General features: G+C 42.9%; 1 protein-coding gene across 1 annotated transcript in view; it reads left to right on the forward strand.

Moving 5' to 3' along the window:
* SLC9A1 (solute carrier family 9 member A1) overlaps positions 1-22,764 on the forward strand; it is a 69,935-nt gene that overhangs the window by 40,932 nt on the left and 6,239 nt on the right. Inside the window, exons 2-7 of the mRNA XM_081334734.1 lie at positions 9,073-9,533; positions 13,665-13,915; positions 17,634-17,851; positions 19,015-19,217; positions 21,452-21,541; positions 22,430-22,500. Coding sequence (XP_081190860.1) covers positions 9,073-9,533; positions 13,665-13,915; positions 17,634-17,851; positions 19,015-19,217; positions 21,452-21,541; positions 22,430-22,500 — 1,294 coding nt within the window. The remainder of the gene's footprint in view (positions 1-9,072; positions 9,534-13,664; positions 13,916-17,633; positions 17,852-19,014; positions 19,218-21,451; positions 21,542-22,429; positions 22,501-22,764) is intronic.

A 22,764-nucleotide genomic window follows, 5' to 3' on the forward strand; every position in this document is an offset into this window, starting at 1 on the left:
AAAAAAAGAAAGAAAGAAAGGGAAAGAGGGAGAGGAAATTAGTTTGTATCCGGCTTGTAAACAAGCCCAGGAATTTTTTTAAATGGTCAGGAATGGTGTGTGGAGATATTCAGTTGTCATTCTTAATAACTTCCCTCCTCTAGTGTTTTCTTTATTACTGCAAGACATAAACCTATGCTCCCAATCTTTGGGCCCCCTCCAGGATGCCAAATCACATTAGGCCAACGGTCTCACCTGACCACTTTTGAGTTCCATACCTTCCCCTGCCCCAAAGCTTGCTTCAGAACCATTTTATAAAACCCTAGCAAGACTGCATCTGGAATACTGCAACCAATTTTGGTCACCATATCACAAAAAAGATGGTGAGAGTTTGGGAAAAATTCAGAGAAGAGCAACTAAGATGATCAAAGGCCTAGAGACTAAGAACGGCTGCAGGACTTGGGTTTGGCTAGTCTAAAGAAAAGAAATAGGGGAGACATGATAGCAGTAGTCCAGTATTTGAGGGGCTGCCACAAAGAAGAGGGGGTCACGTTATTCTCCAAAGCTCCAGAGGGCAGGAAGAGAAACAATGGTTGGAAGCTGATCAAAGAGAGAAGCAACCTGGAATTAAGGAGAAACTTCCTGACAGTGAGGACATTCAACCAGTGGAACAGCTTGCCTCCAGAAATTGTGGGCGCTCCATCACTGGAGATTTTTAAGAAGAGGCTAGACAGGCACTTGTCCGAGATGGTATAGGTTCTCCTGCTTAAGCGGGGGGCTGGACTAGAAGACCTCCAAGGTCCCTTCCAGCTCTATTCTATTCTACTAGTAGATGTATACATAGAGAAAAGAGACTGCACTGCCTTAGATCCAAGCCATTGGTAAGGACTACTATACCTGTATATAATCTGTACTTACATTTCCTTATTAGACATGAAGTTAACTTTTTGCAGTTAAAGTCTTTATTGGCCTATCCTTTTATACAGCCTGCAGCTAGTTGCTTTCCCAGTAAGGCTAAATTAAGACTGCTGCCTGGGGGCTTAAAATGTAATGATCAGCAAAGGAGTGGAATGAACAGAGTAATAAAACTTGGCAGCAAAAGATTAATTTGGAAATCAGGATGAAATTTAGTTCTTTTTTTTTAGTGAAACATTAAAAAAATGTTTTCAGGAATTTTAGAAAAGCAGATCAGGATTTAGCTAAAAAGCTGGAGAAGATAAGGGAGGGAGGGAAGAAGGAAGGGAGGGAGGGAGGGAGGGAGGGAGGAAGGAAGGAAGGGAGGGAGGAAGGAAGGAAGGAAGGAAGGAAGGAAGGAAGGAAGGAAGGAAGGAAGGAAGGAAGGAAGGAAGGAAGGAAGGAAGGAAGGAAGGAAGGAAGGAAGGAAGAGACTGTGAGAGACAGGGTGGTGTATATTGTTGACCTGCTACCAATCCAGATAAATAAATCATGAAAAGCAAAGTGTAAATATAGCATTTGTGGGTTATTTCGTTACTTGGATTGCAATAGTTGGTCCTTTCTGTTCCTTACAAGAGTTCAGCCAGGACTATTTTTGGATTGAAAGCAAGCAAGCAAGCAAGCAAGGGGTGCTACAAGGGGTAGCTATAGCAAAACCCAAGTAGGTCTAGGAGTCTTTCTGCTTGCTAGATACAGCTATTTAATAGATTTGAACTACTTTTCCTATATTTTTAAGTAGGTCCAGTGGAAGGAAGGAAGATAAATGAAAGCTGGGCATCTTTGGATTTAAATTTTAATAAGTGTTCCCTGTACAGTAGGGCAGATCCTCCCTGCCATGCTTGCCAGGTGTTTCTTCTTATTCCCTTTTTAAGCTGCTCTGTAGCGCCATGAAAAAGTTTTTCCAGAGAGCAGAGGAGCATCTGAATGCTGCAGAAGGAGGTTCCCTTGGTTACAATAAGAAGCCATTGACGTGGGAAGTGCACCAGCATCTTGGCCTCAGAATTAAATCTCTGCCTCCCCAGATGGGAAAAAGATGCATATAAGTTCCTGATGCTGCCAGGAGTGTTTATTATTCTGCCTTTATAGCCTGAAGGAACTTTTGAACAGCCCCCTTTTGAAACATCCTTCGTTTGCTGCCCTTCCCAACCTCTAGATGTTTTCCTCTGACCCCTTTGCCTGTGCTGGCTGGAATTCATGAGAGCCATAAACTAAAACATCTGGGAGGTCCCACATTGGGAAGGCTGATCTCGTGTGAATTTCAGGGCTTTTTTTCTCAGAGAAGGGGGGAGTGTTTGTGTGTGTGTCTCTCTGTGGTTTGTGTGTGTGTGTGTGTGTGTGTGTGTGTGTGTGTGTGTGTGTGTGAAGCCTTTTGAAGCCTTCACCCAGTTTGTTGTTACTCTATCACATGTCAATGAAGCAAACAGAGAATTAATAAGCCACAGTCTAAAATGCAACAGAGCAATTAAAAATCGGCACAATCAATATTTTAAAAATTCAGTGCAGTCAGGGAGGAGAACAATAAGAGCCACACAGGGCGCTTCCCTTTTAGCCAAGAGAGAAGAGCTGCAGAGGAAAAGGGCAATAGCTTCAAATCCTGTCTAAATCATCATTACAGGAAAGACATTAAGAATTTTCCTACCTATCTCTAGCTGAAATATGCTTTCTGCAGCAGAAAGTGCGATTTTACAAGCCTGATTTTTAGTTACACATTTTATAATCTAATTGCCTGGCTTGACAACTTGTGTTTCTGGCTCATTATTGTCTGGCTGTTGACCATACATTTTGGAGAATGTTCCAGGTTGCATCCTGCTATTCAGGTGCTCCAGTTATAAAATTATCGAAGATGCAAATTGAATGAGTGCTCTGAATTCCGTCAAGGGTACAATGAAAGCATTCTCCATGTGGATATATTTTTAGAATTTTTTTTTAAAAAAAGAATTTTGAATGTTATGTTCATTACGCATTCCATCCTAATGGAAGTTTGACAGCCCATGGGGACAAAATGAGAGACATAATTGCTAGGTATGAGTCTAATTCACACTTGATCTCTGCCTTTTGTGATTGGAAAGTGTTTTCACTGCTGTCTTTAGCAACACAAAGAACATGCAAATCTGCGGGCAAATGATGAGCATTGAGACGATCTTTATATCTACCACCGACTTCCATCTATTTTTAATTTGGCTTAGTTTGACAAAAAGAAACCCCTGGAAGTGCTAACAAGGATAGCAAGGGGGCACGATGGCTCAGCGGTTGATCTTGTCAGCTGGAAAGCTGACAGCCTGGGTTTAAGACCTGAGTGCCCCATAACTGGGTGAGCTCCCATGAACTGGCACCAGCTCCTCCCCACCTAGCAGTTTGAAAGCATGCAAATGCAAGTAGACAAATAGGTACCACTTCAGTGGGAAGGGAACAGCACACCGTGCACCTTGGCATATAGTCATTGTGTTCTCTCTCTTCCATTTCTACTGTAATTATGGTTTGTTGGATCCTGCTGTATTAGCACATGTATGTATATTGTTCCTAGTGTATGATATTGTAGATAGTATAAGGTATAAGGTTAACCACCATTTAATACAAACCACTGTTTACTGCACTTTGGCCACCTAATGAGAAGGAAGGACTCACTGGAGAAGAGCCTAATGCTGGGAAAGACTGAGGGCAAGAGAAGAAGGGGACGACAGAGAATGAGGTGGCTGGATGGAGTCACTGAAGCAGTAGGCGTGAGCTTAAATGGACTCCAGAAGATGGTAGAGGACAGGAAGGCCTGGAGGAACATTGTCCATAGGGTCGTGATGGGTCGGACACGACTTCGCAGCTAACAACAACAACAACTGTTTACTGCAATAAGACTGCGCATGCGCTGATAGTCATGCTGACCACATGACCAGGGAAGCATCTTCAGATAACGGGAGCGCCCTCATCTAAGAAATGGAGATGAGCACCGCCCCTTAGAGTCAGACCCAACTGCACAGGGGAAACCTTTACTTTTACCTTAACTAGCAAGGACCATATTAAAATTGGTAGTAATTTGAAAGGGGATAGATACCTGATGCTTGATCTGCAGATTTTTAATGCAGCTTGGTAATGTCATTGTGCAAATTTCTATACAAGCCTCTACATCAGTGTTTCTCAACCCTGGCAACTTTAAGATATGGGAACTTCAACTCCCAGAATTCCCCATTCAGCCTTGCTGGAAGTTATAATCCACCTCTCTTAAAGTGGCCAAGGTTGAGAAACCCTGATCTAGGCCATAAAGTCCAATCTCCTATTCAATGCAGGAATGCACATTAAAGCATTCTAACACAGGAATCATAAGATCCCACTCTATACTGTTTCATACTCCAGGTTTGAGATAAAAAATATGTGAATTGATCCAATGGTACCCAGTCTTCTTTAGTATAGACCAGTCCTTCTCTACCTTGGATGGCTGGCTGAGGAATTCTGGAAGATGAAGATGCCTCATCTTAAAATTGCCGAGGTTGAGAAATTCAGCGAGTGGGGAAAAGTGGAAACTAGGAACAGGTATCTCTATCCATTTCAGCAATTGCTGCTTTAATATTGTTGTGGTGCAGGATATGCATTTTCTCTCTCACAGCTGCAGCAGGCTGCTGACTCATCATTTTGTCCTTAAATGACCCCTCCGGTTTCTTGTCTGCTGTATATGAGGATGTCGGGAGGAGGAGAATAAAAGATGGGAAAAAGAGGAATGTCATTGTGAAGAAGTCAAGCTTAAAGCTGCTGCATCAAGAGTGTTCTCAATTCAGCTAGACGTTTGTCATTCCGGGACTGGTGTTTTTCTCTGCAATGTGCAAGAGTTGCATCGTCCCAGCTGGTGGAGTTGCTAGAAATATTGGAGAAAGGCTGAATTCTATAAGCTGTGCCTATGACATAACTGAGCATATGTATATTTTCATGTTTAGTCTGGTTTTCTTGGTTACTTTTGGGCCTTGCAAGTTAATATGATACCAGAATGAAAAAGATAAATACCTGCTCTAAAAATAAACTCCTGCAGAATGAGCTGTTTAGACCAGCTTGAAATAATAGACTGCTTTAAATGACACAATGGGAGAAAGTGCTCCTTGAGTTTTCAGAGTCAGCACTTACGCAAGAATTACAAAGCTAGAACGCATCCAATCAATGGTTGTCTGGTTTCTTCTAAAATATCTCAACTGAGACAGGAGCTGTAGAAGTTAGGTGTTTGCATGCCAGTTGTTTTGGCATGCAATGCCCTGTAGCAGTGTCTTGAGGGGAGAAGTTGAAACAGTTTATGTTTTGAGGATTTGAGATAGTTGTAGATAGTTTCTCAGCCCTCTTCCTGGTTCGTGCAGTGTACAGATCCTCAATGGAAGGCAGGCTGGTTGCAACTGTTTTTTCTGCAGTCCTAACTATCCGTTGAAGTCTGTACCCGTCCTGTTTGGTTGCTGTGCCAATACCGTTGTTAAACCAGACATCATGTGACTGTGACGGACTTGCAACCTCACTTATGCCACAGTTGTTAAGAGAATCACTCATGGTCATTAAGTGAGAGATTGAGTGACTGCGATTTGCAATGTCGCTTCCAGTTTCTCTGTTGACTTTGCTTGTTGGAAGCTGGCTGTGAAATGTGCAAACGTGGTCATGGGATGTGGTAGTCATAAATCCTTCTGGCTATAAAGCATCCAAACCGCTGTCATGTATCTATGGGATGCTGTAACAGTTGTAAGTGTGAGGACTGGCCCAAAAGTTACTTTTTTAGCACCATTACAACTTTGAATGGATTCTAAACAGGTCAGTTCTTAAGCGCGGGTACTTTTTTATTTTTTTTATTTTATTTTAATCCCATTTATATCCCGCCCTTCTCCGAAGACTCAGGGCGGCTTACAATTTAAGCACAAATCAATGTGCTTAGCAGTAGCCTTCATTCTATGTATATGCCTGCTTATTAGAGCTTTCACCCCCCCACACACACAAGCAGCATTATTACAAAGTCAGCTTATTGCCCCCAACAATCTGGGTCCTCATTTTACCTACCTCGGAAGGATGGAAGGCTGAGTCAACCATGAGCCTGGTGGGATGCGAACCTGCACTAATTGCAGGCAGCTGGTGTTACTTAAGGAGGCATTAGCCCACTGCTCCACCAAGGCTCAGAAAAGTGTTATCAGAGCAAATCAAAGGAGGAAAGTGCTAGCAAAAGCTCCTAGCATTATTCCCAATAAAAGAGGAGTAGGTTTCTTGGTACTTCTTGCCAAGGAACACAAGTAAGGGATAATGTCTTCCTCATCTTCTTCTCTTGTGAACATATTTGGCCATTCTGGAGAAACAGTGTTGGAGTAAATGGATTTTTAGATTTGAAGCAGTGCTATTATTCTTCTGTTCTTAAATGTGAAGGTTTATTTTACATCCCATTCTTTAATTTTTGACTTGGTTGGCTGTTTTCTTAAGATTTTATCTCTTGGAAATGATCCAGAAATATGCAATGCCCTGCAAATTGCATATGGACAGTTCAGCTGGATTCTGTGGGAAATGTTGCTTATCTCAGAAGTCCCCAATCTTTGGGGCACCAGGGACCGGTTACCCGGGGAGACATTTTTCCACGGACTGGAGGGGGTGCAGTTTTGTGTGCTGCCTGCATCCCGCAGATGGGGCTTTGCTTGTTTGTGCAGACTGGTTGCTGGCATGCCACAGACCGGTACCGATCCACGGACCGGGGGTTGGGGACCCCGGCTTATGTGCATTGTTCTCTCGGTTTGCGTCATTGCAGTGTATTCTTTTTCTTTGAGTGCCTATAATTGGACCCTACAAAGGAGGCAGCAAGACAGTTTAGAGAGGAAACAGGACCATTTACAGAACAGTTTATAGGGAGTGCTCAACTTAGAGCTTAGTTACAACGGCACTGAAAAAAGTGACTTACGATCAGTCATTGCTCTTAGGACTGATGCAGCATCTCTATGGTCACATGACCAAAACTTGGGCACTTGACAACCAGCATGTATTTACGACAATTGCAGCATCCTGGAATCACGAAGGGACAAAGGGAGGCTCAGCTAATCTCAATGTATACATGGTTGTACTTTGACAATAAAGGTTCATTCATTCATTCATTCATTCATCATTTGCCACCGTCCCAGCCAGCTTCTGCCAAGCAAAGTCAGTGGGTGAAGCTGGATTCCCTTAACCGCTGCAGTGATTCCTAATAACATAGCCAAAAAAGATGTAAAATTGGGAATGGCTCACTTAACAACCACCTTGCTTATCAACAGAAATCTGGGTCCCAATTATGGTCATAAGGTGAGGACTACTTCCATTGAGTCCATGGTAGGGAGAAGGGTGAGTAGGGAGAAGGGTGAGCACTCCATATTAATCATACTAGATATACGTTGTACAGGGGAATTGTTATCTTCATTAGAGAAGGACCACAGGTGATATGGGAGAGGGGGATGTGACAGAGAAGGAGGGGTGGTGTCGCCTGTCCTCCAAAGCAGTAGAGGACAGGACAAGAAGTAACAAGTGGAATATCATTAAAGAGAGATCAAACCTAAAATTAAGGAAAAGTTTCCTGACAGTAAGGACAATTATCAGTGAAACATCTTACCTCCAGAAGTTGTGAGTGCTCCATCACTGGAGGTTTTTAAGAAGAGCTTAGACAGCCATTTGTCCAGGGTCTCCTACTTAAGCAGTGGGTTGCACTAGAAGATCTGCAAATTTCAGAAGCTGTAAGACCAATTCTTTTTTTTTTTTGAGAAGGCATTTCTTGTTACTCTTGTGCCATCAGACAGGTTGCAGTCAGCTTGATGGCCTTCATCTTATAGAAGATTTGCCTGACATCCAAGAAGCATTTTGCATGATATCAGTTTTGTTATGGTGCTGTTCGTGTGGGTATTTGCATAGCTGGTTGAACATACTAAGCTATCACAGTGTGGCGATCTATTTTACAGCTCAACAGGTTCCACGTAAAACAGATGGTCTCTTGTGCCCAGAAGTTCAGCAGGGAAGATGGAAGCAGCTGAGGCGTTTATTAAAAATGGCTGCTTCTTATGACAATGAATCCCTTTGACAGGGAATTAAAACTACAACATGCTGTGCTTACCATCATTTTTGTTCCTAAACAAAATACCAACTTGTATTTTGAGAAATATATAAAAAAATGATAACTGGGGTTGTGGGGTGGGGAGGGGAGGGAAGGGAAGGGCTGGGATCGAGTATCTCTGTATTCAGTGAACAGCCAATATCAACTATCAAAATTAGAATTGTCCCTTTCTGGGATTTAATAACTTCATTTTATCCCACCTCCAAGAATTGGCCAGCCTTATGTTACCCCCGTGCTCAATCCTCTTGCTTTTTTCTGGAGATTGCTTTCATGTTTAAAAGCCCACCCACCCCTCCCCACCCCTCCCCCAAAAAAATGTTTAGTTCATTTTTGCAGGCTCATGTTCTCCCCAGACTGCTGATCACTGTTTGTTGGTGGGGATGATGTAGTTTTGGGCTAAATCACCATGGCAAGCCCAGATTGATGGTTGGAAATAAGGAAATGATGATACATACGCCATTAAATAAGGAAGAGCAGTCAATAATTAAACTGTGCCAATTCGTCCTCTCAGTCAAGTATACTTCTGGATGTGATATGATGTGGGAATTAAACTGGAGAGGAGATACGGTAAGAAAGATGAAGATTCATTACTACTAAATTATTCCAGCGGTTTTACCAACCTAGTAAGCCCAGCTGAGCTATCTGGAATTTATTCTACTAGGGTAACTACATATAATATTGCAGCTAATGAATTAAGAACATCTTCATGCAGATATTCCTACTTTGCATAATCTAGGCTGATCACAGAATCCAATGTGTTCTGCTGCAGAAATCAGGTTGTCCTGGAGCCAAAATGTGCTACTGTCTTTCTTTCAAGGACCAAATCTTATTTCAGGACCCTTCAATTGCTCACATCCAGATTCTAAGAGATGATGTAAGATGGTATCCTTGGTGATCTCTGGTATTGGTTGTTTCCTTGCAGACATTTCATTACCAAACTACGTAACATCCTCAATGCATAGATGGTATAAGTTTAGTTTCTTGGCAAAACTGAAGACCTGGAATGTGCAGAGGATGCAGATTCACTAAAGCTACTAAAATCTTGACCATGTTGATTTTGTCTCTACTTACAGGATTCCACGTGATTCCAACCCTTTCCAGCATCGTTCCTGAGAGCTGCTTACTCATTGTTGTAGGACTGCTGGTTGGTGGGCTCATTAAAGCCGTGGGGGAAACCCCTCCAGTCCTAAATTCCAAGATCTTCTTCCTCTTCCTTCTCCCACCCATTATCCTGGACGCTGGTTACTTCTTGCCTTTGCGCCAATTCACTGAGAATGTGGGCACCATCCTGATTTTCGCTGTGATTGGGACATTATGGAATGCTTTCTTCGTCGGGGCTCTGATGTATGCTGTGTGCCAGATAGGTGGTACTTCCTTATCAAACATTGGTCTCTTGGACAACCTGCTGTTTGGCAGCATCATCTCTGCGGTGGACCCTGTGGCCGTGCTGGCTGTATTTGAGGAGATTCACATCAATGAACTTTTGCACATCTTGGTGTTTGGCGAGTCGTTGTTGAATGATGCAGTTACTGTGGTAAGTAGAGCACAGATTTGGCAGGGATGGCTCTGACACGGAATAAAGGAAGACCTTGTGGATTTGGAGCACTGTTGAAGGCAGCCAAGGAGGAGGAGACACCTAAAATGTCTTGTGCATGATTCAACACAATGTTCATACTCTCAAAAAAAAAACACTGCATGTGGACATTGATGTAGGGATTATTAGCTGAGAGATTTCTGTCTCTAGAAGGGATCAGCTGATGCCAAGGGAACCCCAAAGAAAGGATCACTTTGCCTTTTGGTTTGATTCTTAGCACCTCTTAGTCAAAAATATCCTGTATCTACTCAGGATGAACTGAACAATCATTTGATAGACATCAAGTCTTTCAAGTTGAAGGCATCTACTTCTTATCTTCCTAAATATTAGATAACCCAGGGATAGAAAACAGAGTTTGTCTGCAGAAGATCTCAAGGGAAAATGTAAGAAAATCTCTGCCAGTTTAATAGGAGCTGTACCATGCTTTGTACCATTTGTTGTAATAGTTAAGGCAGTAAACTAGAAACCAGGAGATCATAAGTTCTAGTTGCTAAGGTTGAAAAGCATTGGATTCGGCTGTAGGCCTTGTCACAGTACATGCATTGCATTCCATAAGTTTGTGATTCAATCTTGGAAGCTTCAGATAAGTGGGTAAAAAAGGTCCTCTCTAAAGCTCAGAGGACCTGCGTCTGGCCACTGTTGACAGTACTGAAGTAGTCGGACCAACAGATTGGCCTGAATATGGAAATTCATTCACTGCAGTCATGGCTAATGGACTTCATAATACATTGGTGGAAACATTACTACCTTTTTAAAAAATTAAAGCATCCATTCCAGTCTCTTAATCAGAGATTCCCAAAGTGCCTAGCAATGTTTATCCAAAACCCAACAGAAACGATAAAGCCCCAAACATAATTTGGAACAAATTAAACTAAAATAGCTAATGGGGCACTAAAAAAAGCCTTCCAGGACATCAACAGATACTTAGCAACTGAAAAAGATGAAGGCTTTCTAAAGGTGAAGCCGGCTAAATGTCAGAAACCGAAGGCGAAGTCTGGACAAAACCTTTTTAACTTCATGAAATATAATCATGCATTTGTTTTTAAAGGTACCGTGTTATATTTCAGGTAGTCTAATACCTTATTTATTTAAAACAATTTATCCTTGAACTAAGATCATTCATTTAGCAACCATTCAAAGTTACAACGGCACTGAAAAAAGTGACTTACACTGGGTATTCACACTTAAAACCAGGGGTCTTCAAACTTGGCCCTTTTATGACTTGTGGACTTCAACTCCCAGAATTAATAATAATAATAAACATGCCTGGCTGAGGAATTCTGGGAGTTGAAGTCCACAAGTCATATAAAAGGGCCAAGTTTGAAGACCCCTGCTTAAAACCATTGCAGTGTTCCCATGGTCACGGGGCCAACATTCGACTGCTTGGCTATTAGCCTATATTTACCAGGACTGCAGAATCCCAGGGTCACGTGACCACCATTTGCCACCTTCCCAGCCAGCTTCCAACTAGCAAAGTCAATGGGGGAAGCAATGGATTGGCTAAACAACTGTGTGATTCATTTAACTGCAGCGATTCACTTAACCATGGCGAAACAGGTCATAATATTGGACACGACTCACTTAACAACCCTTTTGCTTGACAATAGAAATTCTGGTCCCAATTGTGGTCATACATTGAGGACTATCTGTATATAACCACCCATCTTTCAACCAACCAAGTCTAGGCAATGGGGGAAAAAAATCACAATACATCGCAGCACCTCACGTGACGTTGTGAGTTTGACACCCCTGTTATATAGCAACACTCAAAGAAGAGTTCATCTTCTCCCAACTCTGCATCTTTTATGGGGTACTGCTGCAAACTGCTATAGCTTGTAGTAATGCTACATATAATAGCATGTAGAAAAAGAAAAATCTGGAAAAGAATTTTCTCGCACGCCATTTATATTTTAGGTTGCATTTTCTGGGGAATCTACTATGGTTCATGTAAGACAGGGGTGTCAAACTCAATTTCATTGAGGGCCACATCAGCATTGCGGTCGCCCTCAGGGGGCCGGGTGGGTATGGCCAGGGTGGGCGTGGCCTACTGGGTGGGCGTGGCTAGAGTGTGTATGGCCTACTGGGTGGGTGTGGCCAGCTCTACATCGTTCGCATCAAGGGTGCCTATGGGGGCCTGGGCAGGAGTGGGACAGATCTGAGGGTCTCTGGCAGAAGGAGGGTCTCTGGGCCAGGGCCAAGGCAGTGGGGGCCGTTCCCTCACTGTTTCCAGGATGGCTTCGCGGGCCGCATGAAACCACTTCACGGGCCGGATCCGGCCCCCGGGCCTTGTGTTTGACATGTCTGATGTAAGAGATCTACTGTGCTTTCAATGACTAATGCAAGGAAGGTCCCTTCCTCCTTTCTCATCAGGAGGCATTTGAAAGGGCAGAGAGAATGGAGTGGAAAAACTGGCTTTAACCATGTTATTTTATTTATAGCCGGGACAACGAAAGGGCACTAAGAAGTGACTAATTTGTGCAAAGTCATGATTGCTACAAGGCCCAAGAAGGTCTCTCTAAATTCAGAGAGATGCCAAAATGATATACGTCTCTTTTCCTTTGTCCAGTTTTCTCCTGTTCAGTTGTAACTAACTTTAGAAGTGAGCAGCAACCTCTCTTGACGCTTGAAGACTGGGACCCTTGCAAGTGCTCTGCCCGATGGCAGCATTCCTATTTCTGAGGTGCAGAACAGTGGGAACTTTGCAACCAGATCATAAATTCCTTTTGGGACATCCATTGTAACTTCAAATGGTCACTGAGGGACTGGTTGTAAATTGAGGACTGTCTGTACCGTTAGTTAAAGTATTTCTTAAATTGTTTTCATATAATAAAGGTTTGGAGGTCAATGAACGATCTGGAACTTCATGAAGGGGGTCAATGAGCTGAAGAGTTTGGGGACTCCTGCTCGAGAAGGATGGAACTAGGGGAAAATCTCCCCTAAAACAGTTTGAACTTGAAGGGTCTTGAATTTTAATTCCTCAAGCCAGTCTTGTCTAGCCTTGTGTGGACTTCAGCTTCCACAATTTCCCAACCAGCAGGACTTTGCTAAGAATTCTGGGAGTTGAAATCAATCATCTGGAAGCTGCCATCTATCTAGATGCCTTGGATTATCTCACTAGTGGTTAAGATGCAGGGAGGCTATTCACTTTATATCATCTCCTGCCATAAAGCACTATGACGCTTACAAAAATGCAGAAACATCCAATTGCTGTGCCTTTCTTCTGTCTCTTGGCCTGCCCTGAATTTATGCTACCCCAGCAGCTAAGTGGATGCCAACACATGTTGGATCTTGCACAATCTTGCTTTTCTTTTTTATGTCCATTCTCCAGCCCCCCGCAGGATGAGAGGGAGATGATGCAAACACCTGACCAAAACAAGGTCTCAAAGAAAAGACAACGGCTCCTGACAGCCGGACCAGTTTCAGGTTATAATTGGCTAAGACAGGGAAGGCTTTCATTAGTTTTCAACAAGAGGTCTAGAATTGCTGGAAATTGAGCAGTATATAAATATAATTTATCGTTGTCAATTGCACAGTCATCCAGATGTTTAGACTGGATTGGGCCTTTTTATTCACCTATCAAGTCTTTGCCAAGAACCAGGGATAGGCAGATGTTGCGTGATGGTGTTAAAGGTATTGTTGTTGTGAGCTGTTCCAAGGGAAGCTGCCTTTTTTGCAGTTGACCGATGGCGATTTTGTCAATGCTGATGGTGCTCCAGAAGATTTGGAATTGCATGCAAGATACCTATCAGAATGCAGTATTGAAGATAAACTCTGCCCACTGTCAGGGGTTCAATCCTGACCAGCTCAAGGTTGACTTAGGGTTTTGCTGTTCTAGCCAAGGAGGCCAGCTTAGCACATGGTTTGCCATGCTGAGCAATTATGATCAGCTTGCACTCAGCAGGACAAATGCTACATTAAAAAATTTATATATGTTCCTGTTTGATCCAACTTTTCTTCTTTCCTTTGTAGGATAGTAACTCCCTTTCATGTTGGCACACCTATTGGCAGCCTCTGATCACTGCCTCGGTGGTCTGAGATGGCTTTTCTCTCCCTCCTTTGTGTCTCCTCCAGGTTCTCTACCACCTTTTTGAAGAGTTTGCTAACTTTGATAAAATCACCCTTACGGACATCATCCTGGGCTTCCTGAGCTTCTTTGTGGTGTCCCTGGGGGGCGTCTTTGTCGGGGTTGTCTACGGCATCATCGGAGCCTTCACCTCCCGTTTCACCTCCCACATCCGGGTCATTGAACCTCTTTTCGTCTTTCTGTACAGTTACATGGCATATCTGTCTGCAGAAGTCTTCCACCTTTCAGGCATCATGGCGTAAGTATTAGACTGAGATGGCAGCAAGTGATGCCCTTCAGGTATTTTGGACTTGAGCTCTTATCAGTCCCAATTAGCATAGTAGTTTGGAAGGGACCATAGGAGTTGTAGTCCATTCATCTGAAGGGGAACTGGATTGTCTGCCCCTGCTGTAGAAATTGAACTATACTGTAATGAGTTTGTGGACATTCGTGGAAGCATCTAATGATTCCCCAAAACTCTGCAGAGGTCAGCCTGTTTAGTATTTGGATGGAAGACCACAATGACATATCAGAGCTGTAGGCTAGACTGCAAACTTGGGGGGAGGGGGAACATCCTGCAAACCACTTATGTATTGTTGCTATGTCCATGAAATTCTTAGGTTGACTTTAGATCACAACCTTTAGATCGGGGGTCTCCAAACTTGGCAACTTTAAGATTTGTGGACTTCAACTCCCAGAATTCTCCAGCCAGCCACAAGTCTTAAAATTCCCAGTTTTGGAGCTCTCTGCTTTAGATCATAGGCAGCTGACTTATTTTAAGGTATTTATTTATTAAATGTATTTGTTAGAATTACAACCTCTCTTTCCTCCAGGAACTTGATTTGCATTCATGTACTCTCTCCTTCATGACAGGTTGAAGTGAGAGAGAGAGAGAGAGAAAAAACTGGCTCAAAGAAACCTAGACAGTCAGTTATAAACCTATCTTAATAAATAGTAAATATTTTTTTAAGATAAAACTAAAATATATTTGTAAAATAACCTGACTGGAATCCATGTGTGAAGTCCAAAAGAAGCAATCTATGTCTAGGTTATAAAATAGTCTCTAAAATTATATAAAATGTGATACATCTGAAATTACAAAAATGCGACAGGATCTAAACTGTAAATAAAATGTGATAGTTTATTATTGTACAGTTACAATAATAATAATCACAAAATAAAAAAAAACTTAATAACAGAAGTAGAACCACTATGGTAAAAGAAAGCAAAGTAATAGGGTCCAATAGTAATAGGGTCCAATCCCAAACATTTGGAGCACCACCTGAACATCACTAGCATTGACAAATCAGGGTCAATCCATTGCAAAAGGCAGCTTTGCTTGGAACATCTTACATCCTGTGTAATGCCTTTAATATAATTAAATACCAGCATATCCCTACCCCAGGTTCCTAAGAAAGACTCAGTAGGCGGACACAAATGCCACAAAAATTCTTGGCCTTCTTTGCGCTTGGTGTCTCCTACTTTGTGTCCTTATCTTACTGAGCTCCTGAATGTGGCCACCTATCTTTGACTTTAAGCCCGATATGATCCATAAGGTAACCATACTTGCATCTTCCTGCCCTAAAGTTGTAATCTTGCACACATCTTTTGAGAAACGGTTACAAATAGTTCTCGACTTATGACTAGTTCTGAAGTTCTGACATCTGCTACTCTCCACCCCTACCCCCGGCAACTGGCTTACATTTATGGCTGTTTGCAGTAGCCTATGGTCACCTGACCACAATTTATGATGTTTCTGCTGGACATTGCCATTTATTTCCAGTTTTCAGCAAAAAGCACCCCATAGCCAGCAATGGGCCCGCTTAATGACTGTAGCATTCACTTTATAACCACGGCATTCACTTAATGACCACCACACAAAAAAGTTAGGTCTGATCATGTGGTAACTCACTTTACAGCCCTCATGATTTATGACTGAAATAATGGACTTATGGTCATAAGTCAAGGGCTACTTGTGCTTAACCATGGGTTTTAAAATGCAGAGATATAGCAAGTCATATTTCCCCTCTGAACTCCAGGGGTGAAGTAACTGAGTACAGTGGAATTTTGCCCAACGGCAATGTAAATAACAACAACAACAGTAATAGTAATAAAGTTAGAAGGGTTCCTTGGAGGTCATCTAGTCCAACCCCCTGCTCAGGCAGGAAACCCTATACCATTTCAGACAAATGGCTGTCCAGTCTCTTCTTAAAAACTTCCCGTGTTGGAGCATTCACCGCTTCTGGAGGCAGGTTGTTCCACTGATTAATTGTTCTAACTGTCAGGAAATTTCTCCTTAGTTCTAGGTTACTTTTTCTCTTTGGTTAGTTTCCATCCGTTGCTTCTTGTCCCCACCTTATGGCCATTATTGGAACCAAAATTTCTGTTGGTAAGCAAGTTAAGTAAACCCGGCTTCCCCCCCATTAACTTTACATATTGAAAGGCGGCTGGGAGAGTTCGCAAATGGGACGTTACAACCTGCCATAAGTACGTAGCAGTTGCCAAGCACCCCCTATTTTGATCATGTGACCTTAGAGATACTCTGATGGTCAAATGTGTGAGGTCTGGTCATAAGTCACTTTATTTCAGCGCCGTTGTAACTTTGAACGGTCGCTAGACAAGTGGTTGTAAATCAAGGACTATTTGTATTAGGTTGTATACGGTTGATGTAAACAGACAGATGTCCTTCCCTTGAAAGGCATTCTGCAAAGGCAGAGGACAAGGCAGTGGTGGGATTCAGCCAAAGTTCGCACCAGTTCGGCTGAACCGGTAGCTAGTCCCAGAATTTGACTTCCGGAAGCGGCATCCACTCAGAGAACGGGTTGTTCACCTATTTGAATCCCATCACTGGGACAAGGGGCTTTTCTTCTCTGGCCTGACTGCAAGAAGAAGGACTTTGTTTTTAGTTGATCTCCGAGCACCAATGAAGTATGTTGCCTCTCCTCCATTTTGTCACCCAATTCTCTAGGAGGCTTGCAGAACTGCTGAGCAGATTTCTGCCAAGCTTGTGGAATGACTCATCCACAGGCTCCATTGCTGGCGAGGCCAGATACTGTCAGCAGAATCGGCTAGAAAACCTCCCTCGTTATAAAACCAACAGAGACAAAAACTCCAACCCAGGCAGGGCCATAAAAGAAGTGGCGGAGCGGGTGGGTGGGTGGGTGGGGGACGGACAGTGGGGGACACAACCTTTTGGATTCAGGGGTACTTGGCTCTGTCTTAACTGATGCGCTTCCGTTAGGAATGTGGGTGAGTCATTGTGGATCTACTGCTGAGCAGTAAGCTTGACTCACCCTGATTAGACGGGTAAAGAAATGCAGAAAAATTGCTGGGTGGCAGGGGGGGGGCAACATGTTTCCAGTTCACCTTTTCCTGCTCCCCCCCTCTCCCCCTAGTCAGCTGGCAGAGGTGAACTGGAACGTAGGTTTCTCTTTCTCTCTCTCTCTCTCTTTTTTGATGTTATTTTTATTTTTGTTATTAGCCACTTGAAATAAAAGATAAGCAAAAAAGGTAAAGGACTAAAAAACAAAGGAATAGAGACACAATTTAAACGCCGCCCAGAAATAGTATACCCTTAGGTAGCGAGCGAGTGAAGAACACATTAAATCATTTGGAAAGATTAAAAGTTGTTATTAAGCTCTGAGCTAAAGGAACATATGGGTGTCTGGGCTGCGTGTTGAAGCCATGGGAAGGTCACTTCCTCTAGCAGCATATTTTAGTCTTGCGTAGGGTTTAGAGGAAAGTTGTCTCCCACTTACTCAACGTGTAGGCAGTTCCTGATTGCCAGTGAGCAACTAAATGAACGCTTAACACAAAATTTTACATTGAGGCTCATTTTTGAGTGATGTAGATGGGCACTACAAACATTCCTCTCTCCATCCTTTCCTTCATCTGGTGGCATGGAAAACCTTCTTCTCTACCAGGTATGCTGGTGGTCTCTCTGGTCTTCCCATAGCTAATTTCTCTCTTTCTTGCAGGCTGATTGCTGCAGGGGTAGTGATGCGCCCTTATGTGGAGGCCAATATCTCCCACAAGTCCCACACCACCATCAAATACTTCCTGAAGATGTGGAGCAGCGTCAGTGAGACCCTTATCTTCATCTTTCTTGGTGTCTCCACCGTGGCTGGGAACCACCACTGGAACTGGGCCTTCGTCATTTTCACCCTGATTTTCTGCTTGATTGCCAGGGTTTTAGGTCTGGACACGTTCTCAAATGGGAAATAGGGCTGGGGTGATAAATGAAAGTTACTGGTTATCTCCTTTAAAGCCCTATGTGGCTTGGGGCCAGGTTCTTTGAAGGCCCACCTCTCCTTAGTTAGCATCTACCCAGCCCACTAGAATGAGAAGGCGAGGAACTAGAACTGGGAAGGAAATTCCTGACAGCTAGAACAATTAATCAGTGGAACAACTTACCTCCAGAAGTTGTGAATGCTCCAAAACTGGAAGTTTTTAAGAAGAGACTGGACAGCCATTTGTCTGAATGATATAGGATTTCCTGCCTGAGCAGGGGGGTGGACTAGAAGACCTCCAAGATCCCTCCTGTTATTCTAAGGTCTATTGTGGGTCCTTATTTATTAGGGAAGTACACCTTGTGGGATCAAGATAAAGAGCCTTCCCTATAATGACTCCCTCCCTGGGGAATATCATTCCCTCAAAGATACGATTGGCCCCCACCTTATTACTTTTCTGGAAGCTGTGCTGTTGCCAGTAGTTGACGAAACCTCTGACAAAAGACCCCTGGTTGATACAGAGCCAATCAGGTGGCCGCTGAGGGGGGAGGGAAGGGTTTATGGGTTTCTAAACTGTGACATTTTGGTATTGTAAGCCGCTGGGTCATTTTGTGTTCCGATTCACTTAATAAGCTAAATAAATAAATAAATGCCAACTCTCCTGCAAGCTTTTACAGGAAGTGTCCAGGCATAAAATGAACAGAGGGAGAACATGTTGTCATCTAAATTGCACCCAGAATAGAGGGGAAGTAGAGGCCACTGTGTGCAGCAGGGATGTTCCTCTGCCTCAGAGAAATGCTTAGGAAACAAGCTGGAATCCGTACAACATACTATTAGAGTATGAGAGTAGTAGTCCTGTGGTGAGATAGGCAGCAAATAAATTGAATGAGTGAGTGAATGGATGAAGAATGAATGAATGAATGAATGAATGAATGAATGAATGAATGAATGTTAGACTTTGCATGCTATGTGTATGGGGCCACTAACCTTGTACCTGATTTGGTGTACATGCACTGTGTGAACAGTGTGATTTGAACCCCTGAAAAAAAAACAAAAATCAAGAGCTCTGTATGTGTCAGCAGTGCCGTTAGGTAATCTGTGCCTCTCTGTCTTTTCAATCTTTGTTCAGGTGTGCTGGGGTTGACGTGGTTCATCAACAAATTTCGCATTGTGAAGTTGAGCCCAAAGGATCAGTTCATCATTGCCTACGGTGGCCTGCGAGGGGCCATTGCCTTCTCTCTCGGCTACCTCCTGGAACATCAGCATTTCCCAATGCGAGACATGTTTCTCACCGCAATCATCACAGTGATATTCTTCACCGTCTTTGTGCAGGTAGACCCCTTTGTTTGCCATCCCTCCTAACAACCTTCACAATCCAGTACCTTCAGTCTGGATTTTTGAGTGCCTGTGCAGAAGTAAGATCTGTGATTTCTCCTCTTCCTCCACATCTCCATTTACTAAAAATCAGGAGGAATCTGGTAGCACCATTACTGAGTAGCACATTTGATACAAAGGAATAAGCTTTCATGAGCTGCCCCTCACTTCCATCAGCTGCCTAGAGTGACTGGGCTAATGTGGCATTTAAATTGAGGTGAGTTTTGGAAAAAAGGGAGAAGAAGACAGGGTGGCTATGTAAATTATGTATGAGACAGATTACTGGTGCTCCGTTAATTAACCCTAACCAATCCTCATCTCTCCCCAGTATAAAGCCTAGATCAGTTAAGCTACTTAGGCATCTGATGAAGTGAGCTTGAGCTGCCCCTCTCGCAATTAAATGACTCTAGGTGGCTTACAACGAAATAAAATGACAATATAAAATATTAAGGGGGCATGGCCTAGCAGTTAAGATGCTACGCTTGTTGACTAGAAGGTTGGCAGTTCAAGATCCAAGATGGGGTGAGCTCCTGCTCCTTGCCCCAGCTCCTGCCCACTTAGCAGTTTGAAAGCATGCAAATGCGAGTAAATTAATAGGCACCACTGATGGGAGGGTGACATTGTTCTGTGTGCCACAGCATATAATCATGCTGGACCCATGACCACAGAAGCGTCCTTGGACAACTTTGGCTCCCTCGGCTAAGAAACAGAGATGGGCATGCCCATAAGCCATGGTGCTGCAATGATTAGAATATAGTACTACAGCTACTTCTGCTGCCTGCCGGCTGCCTGAAGTTTGGCAGTTCGATTCTCACCTGCTCAAGGTTGACTCAGCCTGCCATCCTTCCAAGGTCGGTAAAATGAGGACCCAGATTGTCGGGGGACAATATGCTGATGCTCTAAACCTCTTATAGAGGGCTGAAAAGCACTGTGAAGCGGTATAATTGCTATTGCTATAGTGCAGGGGTGTCAAACTGCCGGCCCGTGGGCCAGATGCATCATGTGGAAGCCGCACCCACCCTATTGCCGGCAATGGCAAAACAGCTGCGATATGTTGCGCGACGTCACATGTTTGACATGTCTGCTATAGTGGGACACAAATGGACAGGGAAAACCTTTACCTTATAAAAGTTTAAATGAATATTAACATTAAAACTAACAAAGATAACTAAATAAAGAACCTATATACATCGGGGTAGAGATAGAGTCTTCTCTTAATCCAGTAACCGTCTTCAGGCCATTGGCAGAGCCAGGTTTTAAGGCTCTTTGAATAAAATGTGTTAGAAAAAAATACCACCAGCTCTTTTGGATTTGGGGCTCCTGAAGACAAACACAGCTGTCCTCCTACAGTGTCATAAACACATGAAGTCAAGTTTCCTTTGAGTTGAGCTTGACTCCTGAGACTGCAAAAACATGTTTGTGTGACTTTCCTAGCAATAGTGCAGAAGTGGCTTGCCACTGCCCTCTTCTGGGATATTGCTTCAACTTTTTAGGCTAGTCTACAGGCCTGGGATTTCCTGATGGATTCCTTTCCAAGTGCTAAATGGATGTCATCAAAGGTCAGCTAGTGTTAGCCGGGTAGAGTCACCTAGTTTTGCTCTCAATAAAAAATGTTTCTGTGAGTCACTGTATTAATTACACCTTCTGGCATTCATGCTTTGCATATTTATGTGTATAGTTCTTTAGTGGTACTCGTAAAATGCAATATGGATTAAATATATAAAACATCAGAAATGACCTGGAAATGAATTTACCTTTGATGATTTTGAGGTCATATTCACCTCACTTCCACAGGCTGATTTCTAGAGGGCGGGAAGCTCATTTGAGCAAAGACTTGCAAAGATGTACATGTTCCACCAGATCTCCAGTGTGCCTCAGGGATAACCTGATGATACTTATGGTGATCCTCAATGACTCTTGGAATAGACAGGGGTCTCCAAACTTGGTAACTTTAAGACTTGTGGACTTCAACTCCCAGAAAAGCATGGCTGGCTGGGGAATTCTGGGAGCTGAAATCCACAAGTCTTAAACTTGCCAAGTTTGGAGACCCTTGGAATAGGAGAACAAACTCAGCCACTGCTACAGAGGTGGGTCAAACAAACTGTTTGGGAGGAGCATTTGTGAAGGAAAATGAAAAATGAACTGACTTTGGGTATGGCTGGTGGAATTTAACTTGGCTTGTCTGTCTGCAGGGCATGACCATCCGCCCGCTGGTGGATCTTCTGGCAGTGAAAAAAAAACAGGAGACCAAGAGATCCATCAACGAGGAAATTCACACTCAGGTGATAGTTCTCTTCTAGCTGCTGCAAAGCGTCTCTGTGGAGCAGGGGTCTTCAAACTTGGCCCTTTTATCATTTGTGGACTTCAACTCACAGAATTGAGGAATTCTGGGAGTTGAAGTCCATAAGTCATAAAAGAGCCAAGTTTGAAGACCCCTGCTGTGGAGTGTATGTGCGAGTGCAACTGTAATCAGCTGTGTGGATGTTTCTGTGAAATATCATTTTTATATATTTTTAAAATGGAGGGTAACATTTTCTACATTATCTTTCACAACGTTCAACATTTTAAAGATTTTACTAGAGGCAGTCCTCAATTTACAACCAGAATTGGGGCTGGAATTTTGCAACCAATTTTACCAGGGTCATTAAGCGAATTGCCACAATCATTAAGTGAATCACATGACAAGCAAGGTCATAAAATCAGGCAAAACTCACTTGACAACTGCCTTGCTTAGCAATAGGGCTCAATTGTGATTGTAAATCAAGGACTACCTGTATTTAGGTGCCATCAAGTTGGCATCAACTCCTGTTGACTGCAGTATGGAATTCTTGACTATCTTGGCCAAACTTTACTTATAGCTGAAAATTCTTCCCAGGATAGTTCTGTAATCTCATTGATCCCAACCTTATGCATTGTTTATTCCTTGTGCTTTCCTTAACCTTGCCAAACTTTCTTTTTCATCCATTAGCCAGTTATATCCCATATCTCAATTATGTGATTTTCTGCAGGGAAAGTCAAGCTTTATGTGGTCCAGAATTCACTGGTTTTTCTCATAATTCATGATATTCACAGTCCTTTTCATACTTACAATTGGAAGGTGTCGTTCTTCTCGAGAGAAGGCAATGTTCAATAAATGAACAATAAATCCATCATTGTTGCTTTTGAAATAGTTCCTGGATCATCTCTTGACGGGGATTGAGGATATATGTGGCCACTATGGACATCACCATTGGAAGGACAAGTAAGTGTCACCTGAACAGAAGAAACAAATAAAGGAAAAAAAATGATCGAAATACTTATTTTGATGCCTTTGTACAGGTTTGTTTTCTCAAGTCGTTTTTTAATTAATTGTTTTGAAAATTTGTAACCATAATATCTACTGTTCCCTGTTTCTAAATAAACACAACCAAATAAATACAGCAACCTGGACTACAGGTAGTCCTCGACCTACAGCCATTCGTTTAGTGACAGTTTGAAGTTATGGCGATGCTGAAAAAAGTGACAC

The sequence above is a fragment of the Vipera berus genome (assembly GCF_964194415.1).
Source record: "Vipera berus genome assembly, chromosome: 9".
Lineage (NCBI taxonomy): Eukaryota > Metazoa > Chordata > Lepidosauria > Squamata > Viperidae > Vipera > Vipera berus.